This window comes from Neofelis nebulosa, chromosome 11, assembly GCF_028018385.1.
Source record: "Neofelis nebulosa isolate mNeoNeb1 chromosome 11, mNeoNeb1.pri, whole genome shotgun sequence".
Lineage (NCBI taxonomy): Eukaryota > Metazoa > Chordata > Mammalia > Carnivora > Felidae > Neofelis > Neofelis nebulosa.
The window spans coordinates 41,036,917-41,050,338 of NC_080792.1; the positions used below are offsets into that span (position 1 = coordinate 41,036,917).

Consider the following 13,422-nt stretch of genomic DNA (forward strand, 5'->3'; position numbering starts at 1 on the left):
TTTCTTTGACAATGTAAACATTTTCTTAGGCATATAGTATTTTATTTAACCTCTTGTGAAAAAAAATGTTATAAAAATAATAAAACTTGCAACAGCCTTTTGCCTGATGGATGAAGAAGTAAGGACAAGTTGTAATTTGGATGGTTGGAATTAAATAAATTTATAGGAATGGAAAAGTCGTAAGATTCAGTTTTTCAGATAAAAATTTAATCAACAGGAGAAATGTGTCTTTAATTGAAGAGCCGCCTGTTTTCATCACCTTTACATTCTTTATTAGTGAAAAATAAGCATAATGAAACTCCCGAGTATTTAACCAATATATTTACCTTTGCAAATAGAACATAGCAAAGTATAAATAAAGTTCTTTCTTCTTAAGGTCCGAATAAAATGAAGGGTTCTATGATGAAGTTGTATCAAGCAAATGACTATGATGTTTATTTGGTTATGATGATTTCTTCACAGAAAGTGCTGTGCCATACATGTATGTATTTACGTGCCACAGGTGGTATTCTTTGAGAGAATAGCTCCATAAGTTCACTTTATTATTTAAAGGAGAGTGGGAGCTGTCCAAAAAAACAAAGTTTGGGGACCTTTGGATTTTCTTCAGCTTGTACTTGAGCCATCAAGCTCAGCTCCTCCAATGTTCTACTAAATCAAGAACAACAAAGTGCCCTACATTCTGTTTTTGTTTTGTTTTTAAAATGTTTATTTATTTTGAAAGAGAGAGTAGGGGAGGGGCAGAGAGGAAGAGACAGACAGAGAGAGAGAGAGAGAGAGAGAGAGAGTGAGAGAATATCCCAAGTAGGCTCCATGCTGTGGGTGCAGAGTCCTGCGCGGGGCTTGAACTCATGAACCAAACTGTGATCATGACCTGAGTGGAAATCCAGTGTCTGATACTTAACTGATTGAGCCACCCAGGTGCCCTTAAAGTGCCCTACATTCTTAAGTTCTTAAAAAAAAGTGTGAGAATCAGTTTGACTTTGATGTGTATGCTCTTTCCTGCTTTGTTGATGAGGAATAATAACGCTACTACTTGATACCTGCTTTATTTAGCTCTTCTCTTCTAGTTCTCGTTGAATCCTATAGAGTAGATAACTCTTCTCACCATTTTAAATTTGAGAACATTGAGTCATAAAGATGTTAACTTGTCTACAGTCCTATATGTGGGAAAGATTTAAAAACAGGCAATGTGACTCAAAGTATTCTTAAGTCATCTTATCTCTTGGCAGCAGGATTGTTATTCACACCAGAGAGCAGTGCTGTCTAGCAGAAATATGATGTGAGTTACATATATAATTTAAAATTATTTAGAAGTAACACTATAAAAAAGTAAAAAGCAGGTGAAATTAGTTTTAGTATTGTAGTTAACCCAATATTTCCAAAATGTTACTATTTCAACACGTAATCAGTATAAAACATCTTAGTATTTTATGTTCTTATGGCTAAGTCTTTGAACTTTGGTATGCATTTAGACATTTATAAGGTTTACATTTTAGTTTGGATTAGACATTTCAAGTGCCCAACCCAATAGCTTCATCTGGCTGGTGCTTTCTGTATTGAATAGTGCAGTGAATAGGGGCCCACCTCAGGATTTTTCTGATTTCCTTCTGTAAACTGCAAAAGATTTAGGAAGAAACAAAATGAATTGGACTTTCATGGTTAGGTAGAGAGTTGGTGGAAAGGAAGAGTGCCAGCATTTCCCGTTGAAGATGGGGATGAGGTGAGAATGGCAAAAGCTAGAAGTTAAGATTGAGTGCTTCCTGAGCAGTGAGGAAACTGCCCCATCAGAGTACAGTATAGTAAGGGAAGATGATTCCTAGGTAAGGAAGGATCTTGAATTCTGGGAATGGGATTTTGGATTTCATATCTAATGGTAAAAATGCATGGTAGTCATAGATTCTTGAGCAAGGGTATCAAGTTGGGGAGATTAGAATTGTATGGTTTATAATGATAAATAAGAGTTGATAAACATTTCAAAGTTTAAGGTGATTAGGACATTGGACTTTGGTGGTGGCATTAGAAATTTGGTGAAAAGGACATAATTTTCTGTAGTTTAATTTTTTGCTGATAAATAAATTTTGGGGTTCTTAGCCATCCAGAAAAGGCTACTGTTTTTGTTTTTGTTTTTGTTTTTTGTCTCAAGTGTGGGGATTCCTCAAAGATAGCGTATCTTTAGGCACTGAGGCATGAGAATATAACTTCAGGCACATAGTTTAAGAACACAACTAACTAAAACAGCTAAAATTTCCTTAAAAGGAGAAAGGAGTGTTAAAAAAAAAAATAATTGGACTCCATTCTGGCCTGTGGGTATATTGTTATTTGAGGTCAAAACTTGCTTTGACTATTGAGATACCAATGTACAGTGCACTTTTTTTCAATTTCAGTAGAAAAACCCATGGTTTAAAGCTATAGTGAATAGTGAGGGAGGGTTGATAAAACACATTTGAATACCATGCATGTGTAGGGCCTTAAAAATAGAGTTTAAATAAAAATAATAAAAAAAAAGTTTAGACTTGATGTATTAGTCAGTGGAGAGCCATTCTAGATTTCTTGGATACATGTTTTAAAATCCAACAAGTATTTCTTTATATTAAGTAATGATGAGTATATATATTTTTCTTATCGTTATGCTAGATAGATGTTTGAGACCTAAAAGAATATATATTCGTCATTTCAACACAAAGTTTATAATCTTAATATTGCTTGAGAAATTTCTACTGGCCATCTATTTCAAAGAATAGTGGTGGTAGTATTACTTAATCAGACTTCACTGTTTTTGCTGTCATAGTGATAGTTCTTCAGTAATTTTAAACAGTATTTCAACATATCATTTAGACATTTTTAAGACTTAAGAAAATTTCACTTAAACATCAACTTTTGAAAGTACTTGACTGTCACTTTCAAAAAGTATTATTTTTAACTGGAGTAAATTAAGGGTTTAAAAAGAACAGAATGTAAATCTTCAGTGTAAATCTTGAGTATTTTCTAAAGGACCTTTGAAGGAAACTTACTGCCTCTAGTTTTCTTTAAAAGGAAATATTTCATTAATTTTAACTATCATGTTAGTGTGACTAGATAATTAACCTACAAGTTTTTCAAGTACCAAACTTTGGATGAATTCAAGTCAAGTTTCAAAATTAAAATTTGTTTTTAGTGTTTTTATTTTTGAGAGACAGAGTGTGAGCGGGGGAGGGGCAGAGAGAGAGGGAGACACAGAATCCGAAGCAAGCTCCAGGCTCCACGCTGTTAGCATAGAGCCTGATGCAGGGCTCGAACTCACAAACTGTGAGATCATGACCTGAGCCGAAGTCAGATGGCCTAACCAACTGCGCCACCCAGGCACCCCTTAAAATTTAGATACATATGTTGTTTGTGTCATTTTTGTACAAGTTATGATTATTTTTCCAGCAATTCAGGTTTCCTGTATATAGTAAAGTCTCGTGTCTAGGTAAAAACATAGAAGATATTATCATTTTTAAAAATATATTCCATAGGACACCCAATGTGTTATACATGCCCTGCAGATGAGTTTTATGATCAAATAAGTTTGCTTCAAATAGCATGTGTTTGGGAGAATTACAGTGTCACTGAGCACATTAAAGGCTCTGGGAAGACCTGGTATAAAGAGACTTTTTAAAAACTTAATCCTATGTTTCTCAAATTTATTTGAACATGAAATTGATTTTTCTGAAACAACTCTTAATTAGCTTGAGGAAACAGTAGTCTGTGGACCTGCACATACTGGGAAATGTTACTTCATAATACAGTATTCAAGAAATTATATTTATGAGGCTACCTGGCTGGTTCAGTTGGAAAAGCATGCAAGTCTTCACCTCTGGGTTGTGAGTTCGAGCCCCATGTTGGGGGTAGAGGTTACTTATATAAAACAACAAAAAAATTATATTTATATGGTAACTTGTAAAAGTAAGACAATGGTAGAGCTGAATTTCATTTTGAAATTGAGATGTCATGTGATTATGATGTCACCTTTTGTGATATACTCTTAATGAAGCCAAGCTTTAGAACTGTGTGAGTTTTTTCAGAGTATTTCTTTTAATCATTCTTAGCTCTTATCTTCCTCTTTATTAGGTTAGTTTTGGGATATTCTTCTCTGTTGTTGTATAACAAATTACTCCAAAATTAAGCACTTTAGGGGGAACAAAAGCATTTCTTGTCTCTCAGTTTGTCAGGAATCTGGGAGTAGCTCAGCTGGGTAGTTCTGTCCCAGGGTCTCTCTTGGACAGGGTCTCTCTTGAGGTTGCAGTGGTACTGTCAGCCTAGACCGTAGTCATCGGGGCTGGAGGATCTGGTTCCAAGCTCACTCATGTGGTTGTTGGCAAGTCTCACTTCCTCACTAGATGTTTTCCTGAGATCTCTGTTGTGTGCAGTGTAGGCTTTTCCATAGGCTCCTTGAGTATCCCCATGGCACGGCAGTTAGTTTCGCTAAGAGGGAGTGATGAAAGTGCACCCAAGATAGACCCTGTACTCTTTCATAACCTTATTTCAGAAGTGATGTACTCTTGTTTTTGCTGTGTTCTGTTGGGCACATATAACAACCCTGGGTGGGAAGGGATTACACAAGTGTGTGCATAACTCAAAATACAGGATTATTGGGGACTGTTTCAGAGGCTGGCTGTCACATCTGTTAACTCATTTCTGGATTTATTAGTAGGATTACCTAATAAATGATAAACTCATTCTGAATATGGGCAAAACTAGAATGTCTTTTTTTTTTTTTTTTTTTTTAAAGTAACCTCTACCCCAAACGTGTGGCTTAAACTCATGACCTCTGAGACCAGGAGTCATGTGCTTTACAGACTAAGCCAGTCAGGAGACCCTAGAATGTCTTTTTTGTGTTGACACTTTTTTGTGTTGATACTAACAGTAATTAGCCAGTTTAAAATTTTGAGAGACACTCTTATGTTTTTTGACAATTAGAGACCAACTTTAGGGAGAATACTTGTACAGTATTTTCTAAAAGATATCAGAAATGCAGCATAGTATTTTCATGCTTTTCATTTTCTCTATTTCATAGTTAGACCAGCTGGGAAATTTAATTAGGGAAAAAGGCTTGTGTGTGTTTATTTAAATTAGAAAACAAACAATTATTGAAGAATTCAGAGAATTTCCTACTAAGCTTCCCACTACCCAGAACCAACTAATATTAATCTTATTACATTTACATTGTATTTCTTCCTTTTCTTTAAAAAGAAATCAAATATTATACAGTTGAGGTTCCCTTTCCTTTCTTCCTTTTTTAATCATAGCCAGTCATAATGGAACTTATATGTATACTTTCTTTTTTTTTTAATTAAAAATTTTTTTTATTTTAATTTTTTTAGTCTTTATTTTTGAGAGAGCTAGAGAGACAGAGCGTGAGCAGGGGAGGGGCAGAGAGAGAGGGAGACAGATTCCAAAGCAGGCTTCAGGCTTTGAGCTGTCGGCATAGAGCCTGACGCGGGTCTTGAACTCATGAACCGCAAGATCGTGACCTGAGCCAAAGTCGAGCGCTTAACTGACTGAGCCATCCAGGTGCCCCTGCATGTATACTTTCTATACATATATTTATTTTTATAATACAAGTGTACATATTTATGCCATATATATTATTTTTAAAAGATTATCGTCTTATGTTTGTTAATTAAAACTTGAGAAGTCAACAGAGAGGACACATAGGAAATTTTAGGAAGACATTTGATGTAACTTTATTTTAAAATATGGGCTTCATATAGAGGCTCAGTCAGTGAAGTGTCTGAATCTTGATTTTGGCTCAGATCATGATCTCACGGTTGGTGGGTAGAGTCCCACGTCTGGCTCCATGCTAACAGTGTGGAACCTGCTTGGGATTCTCTGTCTCCCTGTCTCTGCCCTTTTCCTGCTCTCTCTCACACACACACACACACACTCTCAAAATAAATAAGTAAACTTAAAAAAAAAAAGTTTGATGTAAAGATTCTCCTCTGAGGAAAAAAAGTGTTTGTTTTTTTTTTAATGGGTAGGTATCCAAAGCCAGTTTTCCAGTTTGCCTCTTATTTAAAAATGATGATCCATGCTGTACTTGAATGTGTGTGATACCTGCTGCTTTCATTTTTTCTTAAGCACCTAACTATATAGTTATGTATATGTCAGGTTTGGTGCTGAGTGCTTTTCACTTAATTGTCTCATCTAACGATATCTCATCTAAATTCTTTTTTTTTTTTCAACGTTTTTTTTTTTTTTATTTTTGGGACAGAGAGAGACAGAGCATGAACGGGGGAGGGGCAGAGAGAGAGGGAGACACAGAATCGGAAACAGGCTCCAGGCTCCGAGCCATCAGCCCAGAGCCTGACGCGGGGCTCGAACTCACGGACCGCGAGATCGTGACCTGGCTGAAGTCGGACGCTTAACCGACTGCGCCACCCAGGCGCCCCTCATCTAAATTCTTAAAGTAACCCTTTGAAGAAGGCATTAATTACATGTTATAGATGAGGAAATTGAAGCATAGAAAAGTTAAAAAGTTTTTAGGATAACATGTGGTGGGCTAGGATTTAAAGTAAAGTCTGACTTTAAAAGTTGAGTCCAGGGGTGCCTGGGTGACCCAGTCGGTTAAGCGTCTGACTTCAGCTCAGGTCATGATCTCGCGGTTCATGAGTTCAAGCCCCGCGTCAGGCATCTGTGCTGATGGCTCAGAGCCTGGAGCCTGTTTCGGATTCTGTGTCTCCCTCTCTCTCTGACCCTCCCCCGTTCATACTCTGTCTCTCTCTGTCTCAAAAATAAATAAACGTTAAAAAAAAAATTTAAAAATTTAAAAAAATTAAAAATACTGTTATGGAAACTAATGATCTTCTTTGATTATATTTATGTGAAAAGAATACGTTCACATTTCCTGCTGTGCACTGTGGACACCGTCTTGTTACAGTCCCCTGCAAACCTATCCCCTGACCTAAAGTTCTGAAACACTGGTTATAAATCCTGTCGCCTTGGCAAGGCCTATAGCAGGGTGGAGTCAGGGTTTTGGGGTGGGGGGAGGGATCTGGGCATTTTCTTTTTGTTTTTTTTTTAAAGTAGACTTTCTTTTTTAGAGCAGACTTTCTTTTTTACGTTCATAGTGAAGTTGAGCAGAGAATACAGAGTTTTCATATACCTTATGTTCCAGAACATAGCCTTACTACTATCAACATCTTTCTCCAGAGTGGGCACTGAGTTTTGTGATGGTAGAATAGGGCTGAGAATGCAGGCAGTATACTAGGAGAAGCAGAGGAAACCCACATGCATCACTTAATTCCCCTTTCTTCCCCTTTACTATTTTCAGCATTGATACTGCAGATCTCACAGGTCACACTGCCTGGGGATTGCCCTTAGGGTGAGTGAGAATTAGGGATTTGATATAGATGGGGATTGGTTCCTGGCAACTCCAGAAAATAGGGGGAAGGAAAGGACCTAGAAATAGCAAAGTTGTGAGTAGTAGCATTGAGGGAGAAGGTTAGACTCTACCTAGCCCTCTTGGTATATAAGTAAGTCAGTTGTGTTGTACTTCTGGAAGACTTCCACTTGGAATTCCTGGTTTTTGATTTGTGCATTCTTTTTGTAAACTATTAACCCAATTGTTTATTGTTGGATTGTTATTGTGTAGGATTAATTTCAAGTTTTTTTCCTTTTTTTTTTTAAAGTACATATGAGAGATCCTAATAATCAACTTCACATAATCAAAAATCTGAAGATAGCAGTAAGCAACATTATCACCCAACCACCTCAACCCGGAGCCATTCGGAAGCTTTTGAATGATGTTGTTTCTGGCAGTCAGCCTGCGGAAGGATTAGTAGCTAATGTGATTACAGCAGGAGATTATGACCTCAACATCAGTGGTATGTAGTAAGTTTTATTACTACTATTTAAATGAAATTTTCTTTTGTTAGAAAAAGTAATTCTGTATCTTGGAAATCATTCAATATTTAAATGCCTACTGGGTGCTAGAGCCTGGGAATACAGTATTGTAAAAAACCAATCCTTGCTTTTACAGAGATTATAGTCAAGTAGGCAGCCAACTATGAATTACATCATTTCATTTTATTTTTTTATAATGAAAATGTTTTTATAGTTCTAATTGTAAAGTTAATAGAAGGCTCCATGAGGACAGGAACTTTGGCTCTTTATTTTCTTTCCAGTACTTAAAGTAATGCCTAAAACTTATGCATGATAAATCTTGAGTGAAAGAACTAGCAGTAGATAAAAAGCAATATATTCTTTTGTGACATAAGTGATACTAAAATAAAAAGAATTAAGTTTATTTTACTTTTTATCCTGCTTGGTGTTAAGTTGAAGACATTTTTCTAATATATGAGTAAATATTTAATTTTTTGTAAGAGCTTATTTTTTAATTTTTTATTAAAAAGATTGTTTTTAATGTTTATTTTATTTTTGAGAGAGAGAGACAGAGCATGAGCGGGGAGGAGCAGAGAGAGAGGGAGACACAGAATCCGAAGCAGGCTCCAGGCTCTGAGCTGTCAGCAAAGAGCCCAACGCGGGGCTCGAACTCACAGACTGCAAGATCATGACCTGAGCCGAAGTTGGATGCATAACTGAGCCACCTAGGAGGCGCTCCCCCAATTGCCTTTTTAAAAAGCAAACTTGCTTAGAGTTCTTTGTATCTCTTCCTAGTCTTTTAAACTTCCAATAGCCTCTTGATAAGATTTCATGATTGACGTTAATTTATCAGATAATCTGTTTATCAGGATCTCCTTCCTGAAGTTTTCTCTCTGCATTCTTAGTGAGGAATGATATCATCTGTCAGTGGGGGAGAAAATTTGGTTCTCAGTGGTGCAAAAATCCTAGATATTACAATGGTTTGTGACTCTCCAAAGGACCATGGTACATAAATAGGTGCACGGTACATGTATATATCTGTGAAGACTAATTAGAAATGTCTAAAAGGCTCATAGGGGAGATTACAAAATAAAAGTTGCAAAACACTGTTCTGCTGCACGTTGGACTAGTTACTTTTCAAGGTCTGTTCCACAGCTGTCAGCCTGGGGATTTCCTTCCTTTCTCTTCTCTGTAGACTCTCAGTTTTATCTTTTTTGGTATATTTTCTTAATTTGGTGAAGGACATCTCCAGTAGCTTCCTGAGAAAGGTCACTTGGAAGGTAAAGTTTTTGAGCCAATTAATGTCTGAAAATGCTTTTAGCTTTTATATTTGATAGTTTGGCTATATATATTGTTAGAAATAATTTCCTTCAGATTTATTCCACTTTCAGTTTCTGGTATTGCTGTAAAGAAGCTGGATGACATTAGGATACCTATCCCCTCATTCCCTCCAGCCTTCAGAAGCTTTTAGAGCCTCTTTATCTCTGTTTTGAAGTTTCATTTTGGGCCTAATTTAACTTTTTTTTTTTTTCACTCGTATCAGCAGCCCCTTTTGATAATTTGGGCATACATACTCTTTTATTAAAAAATTTTTTTTTAATGATTTATTATTTTTGAGAGAGAGAGAGAGAGAGAAACAGAGCATGAGCAGGGGAGGGGTGGACAGAGAGAGGGAGACACAGAATCCGAAGCAGGGTCCAGGCTGTCAGCTGTCAGCGCAGCCCTATGCGGCGGGGCTCGAACCAGCAGTGAGATCATGACCTGAGCCGAAGTTGGCCACCCAACTGGCTGAGCCACCCAGGTACCCTGGGCATACATACTCTTAAACTTGACAAATTTTTTTATACTGTTTCTTGGTTAATTTCTTCCTCATTGTTTTTCCCTGTTCTTTCTGGAACTACTTGTTAATTGGATGTAGAACTTCTCAGTTGCTCCTTTAGTGTTCTTTCCTTTTTTTATAAATATTGTTCATTTACAGCTCTGTGTCTTTTTGTTTTACTTTCTGGGTGATATCTTTATCTCTGGCTTTATTTTCCTAACCTTCCGTTGAAATTTTAATGTTTATTGTGTGTGTATGTGGTTTGTTTTTTTTTTTTTGAAACTTTGCCTTGCTCTCTTTGTTTTCCTATTTGTACTGGGCAGTTCTTGTGTCATGTGGTATTTTAATTCAGGAAATTAATAAATTGTTGTTGGCTTCTTTTAGTATTTAAGTTTTCTTTTATCCTGTGTTTTCCTCTCATTTGTATTATTTTTTTCAGTTTGTTTTGGTCACTTTTTCACATTGGAAACTTTTCTCACATATCTGCTGAGCCCGTGGCATTATTTTCTATTTCAAACTGAGAATTAAAAGCCCCGCTGGGCATAATAAACTCTTGTTATCTAGTGGACTTCTGTACTGGGTGGTGAGGCTGTGAATAGGCTTTAGAGTTGCCCAATACTTATGGTTCTTTTATTTGGGGCCATTTCATTTCTCCAGAGAAAGATGCTCAAGTCTGATGTCTGACTATCTGTAAAATGGGGGGGGGGGGGAGGCTGTTTTATGACTGTTTGTTTTTTAACAGTCTATTAAAGTAGTTTGGTAGATAGAGAACATCATTTCCCCAAGTCTGTGAAGATTCCTTCCTATTTAACCAAATTTTCATTATTTTTTATTTTCTTGTCCTTGGTGCTAAGTGAAAATACATATTAATTTTCTAGCTAGACTAATTTTGACTGATTTTGGGGGAAGATATAGGTTATTGGTTGGTTAGAAAGAAAATGGGTTATAACATTGGCTAGTATTGTCATTTATTCTCCAATTTTTGTCACTTTTCATATAGATTATGGTATTTCTAAGAAAGCTTTTCCTCTCATATAGCAATGAACATGAAATTGTTACATTGATAGCCCTCCTAAACAACATATGGGTTATTCTCATAAGGTATTTGTTGGAATTAAAATTTTATATATTTATATATGGCACCAGGTTAGATACTACTATTTGGCCAAGATTGAATGGTTTTTTTTCCCCTTTACCTTCCAGTTGGTTAATGTAGTATTATAATGTGAACAAAGTATATTAGGTTTTTCAGTGATTGAGGTGAAAGGTTTGGTAGTCGGCATAAATAGCTAGGAATAGAATGTCCTTTAGTAAAACTGTGATTTATATAATCTGTTTAAACCTTGTGAAATGACCTGTCTAATGACTTAACTGTAAGTTAGTTTAAAAACAAATAAAGAGTAGTTGTAAAATGCTTAGCATGGAGCAAGAGAGGTTTGACATTTTAAGAATTACATTATATACATTTATAAAAATGTGAAAACACACCTCCTTATATTTGATTACAAGGTAAATATACTTTGAAATTTCATTTAAAGAAGTTTTGTTATTGTCATACTCAAGTAATCAAATTATAAAGTAGATGTTGTCAACCTTACCACTATTGACATTCTGAGCCACATAATTCTTTTTTGTGGGGAGCTGTCTTCTGTTCATTGTAGGATGTTTTGCACTGTTCTGGACGTATTTGCCTAGAAGTCAGTAGCACACAACCCCATCCCTACTGTGACAACCCAAAGTATCTCCAGACATTGCCAAATATTTCCTGGAGGTCAAAATCACTGTTGGTTAAGAAACCATTGTTTTGAAATGATGTTTATGAAGAGGAGAGGGGCACAAAACTTTAGTTTCAGAATCTTTTTACTCATGTAGGTAATATTTAAAGGATTAATAGGTAAGTAGGTTGTGGATCATTGTGTAGGTTTAGGAATAAGTCAGTTTTATTTTTGCAAATGTATATTCTTATATTTGAATATATTTGTGTGTATGGCACAGACACTAATTTTAAAGCAGAGGTAGAAAATGCTTGTTTATATCTTTAAGTACAAGTGAAAAATGCTTATTTACTGTTGGGAATCTTTCACACCTTTTAGGAGTATGGACTTGACATTTTTTTTGTTGTAAATTGATTCTGTTGAGGAATTTTAACTGTTGTATATCTTGTTTATTTTAGCTACCACTCCATGGTTTGAGTCTTACAGAGAGACCTTTCTTCAGTCGATGCCAGCATCAGATCATGAATTTCTGAACCACTATTTAGCATGTATCCTTTGACCTTTGTGTTTTCTTTTTTCTTTAATTTATTTTTATTTTTTGACAGAGAGCGCACTAGTACACAAGTAGGGAAGGGACAGAGGGAGAAGGAGGGAGAGAATCTTAAGCAGGTTCCTCCCTTAGTGCAGAGCCCGAAGCAGGGCTTGATCTCACGACGGTGAGATCTTGACCCAAACTGAAATCAAGAGTTAGATACTTAGCCGACTGAGCCACCCAGGTGCCTGACCTTTGTGTTTTCTTTCCTTTCCTTTTTTTTTTTTTTTTTAAATTTTTTAACGTTTATTTATTATTGAGAGACAGAGAGAGCATGAATGTGGGAGGGGCAGAGAGAGGGGGAGACACAGAATCCAAAGCAGGCTCCAGGCTCTGAGCTGTTAGCACAGAGCCTGATACAGGGCTTGAACTCACAAATCATGAGGTTGTGACCTGAGCCGAAGTCGGACACTTAACTGACTGAGCCACCTGGGCGCCCCCTGACCTTTGTGTTTTCTTAAAATCAAATGTTTTGGAAATTAGTAATCTCAGAAATAGTTCTATGAAGGCAAATTTTTAATTTTTTTTTTTTAATGTATATTTCTGAGACAGAGAGTGCAAGCCGGGGAAGGGCAGGGAGAGAGAGGGAGACACAGAATCTGAAGCAGGCTCCAAGCTCTGGGCTGTCAGCACAGAGCCCAACGCGGGGCTCAAAGTCACAGACTGCGAGGTCATGACCTGAGCTGAAGTCGGACCCTTAACCAACTGAGCTACCCAGGTGTCCCCTATGAAGGCAAATTTTTTGAGAGGACATGGGAGAATAGAAAAATTATTTTTCATTGATGATGCTTCAAGTTTTTGTAACTGTTGTTTTTGTTAAATGACATCCTAGACAAGACTGGTTTTAATAAATTAATTTTTATTACAGAGTAAGAATACTGATGGCTTACTTACTGTTTTTCTTTTTTCTCCAGCTCAAATATTTCATGGTTAGTAAGTTTCTGAACCAAAGAATAAATGTGAACTGTCATTGTTAACTGCTTTTGCTGATTGCCTCAAGATTAGTTTCTTATGCAATATCTCATATATAAAAGCAGTTTTCCATTATTTTAGTAACCTGTTTTATAGCTGTTAACCTCTTTTGATGCTTATGACGTTTTAGTTTTCTTAATGAGGTTGCAGAGAAAGTTAAGAGGTAGGATAGAGTATGAAGCCACAGTGAGATGGAATGGAGAGGAACAAGATTCAGCAGAATTGTTCATTGTGTTGATGTGTAACTTTGATATTGTCCATTTTTATGTTCATGGATTTCCTTATATATGTAAATGACCTAAAAGCCATTGTCAAAAAAGTATTTGAGATTTAAAACCTTGAGTTATTTGGGGGGGCGCCTGGGTGGCGCAGTCGGTTAAGCGTCCGACTTCAGCCAGGTCACGATCTCGCGGTCCGTGAGTTCGAGCCCTGCGTCAGGCTCTGGGCTGATGGCTCAGAGCCTGGAGCCTGTTTCTGATTCT

General features: G+C 36.6%; 1 protein-coding gene across 5 annotated transcripts in view; it reads left to right on the top strand.

Annotated features, from left to right (window-relative positions):
- TRAPPC8 (trafficking protein particle complex subunit 8) overlaps positions 1 to 13,422 on the top strand; it is an 83,070-nt gene that overhangs the window by 1,199 nt on the left and 68,449 nt on the right. For all 5 annotated transcript variants that reach the window (XM_058692419.1, XM_058692421.1, XM_058692422.1 and 2 more), the window contains exons 2-3: positions 7,650 to 7,844; positions 11,835 to 11,924. In XM_058692419.1, coding sequence (XP_058548402.1) covers positions 7,650 to 7,844; positions 11,835 to 11,924 — 285 coding nt within the window. The remainder of the gene's footprint in view (positions 1 to 7,649; positions 7,845 to 11,834; positions 11,925 to 13,422) is intronic.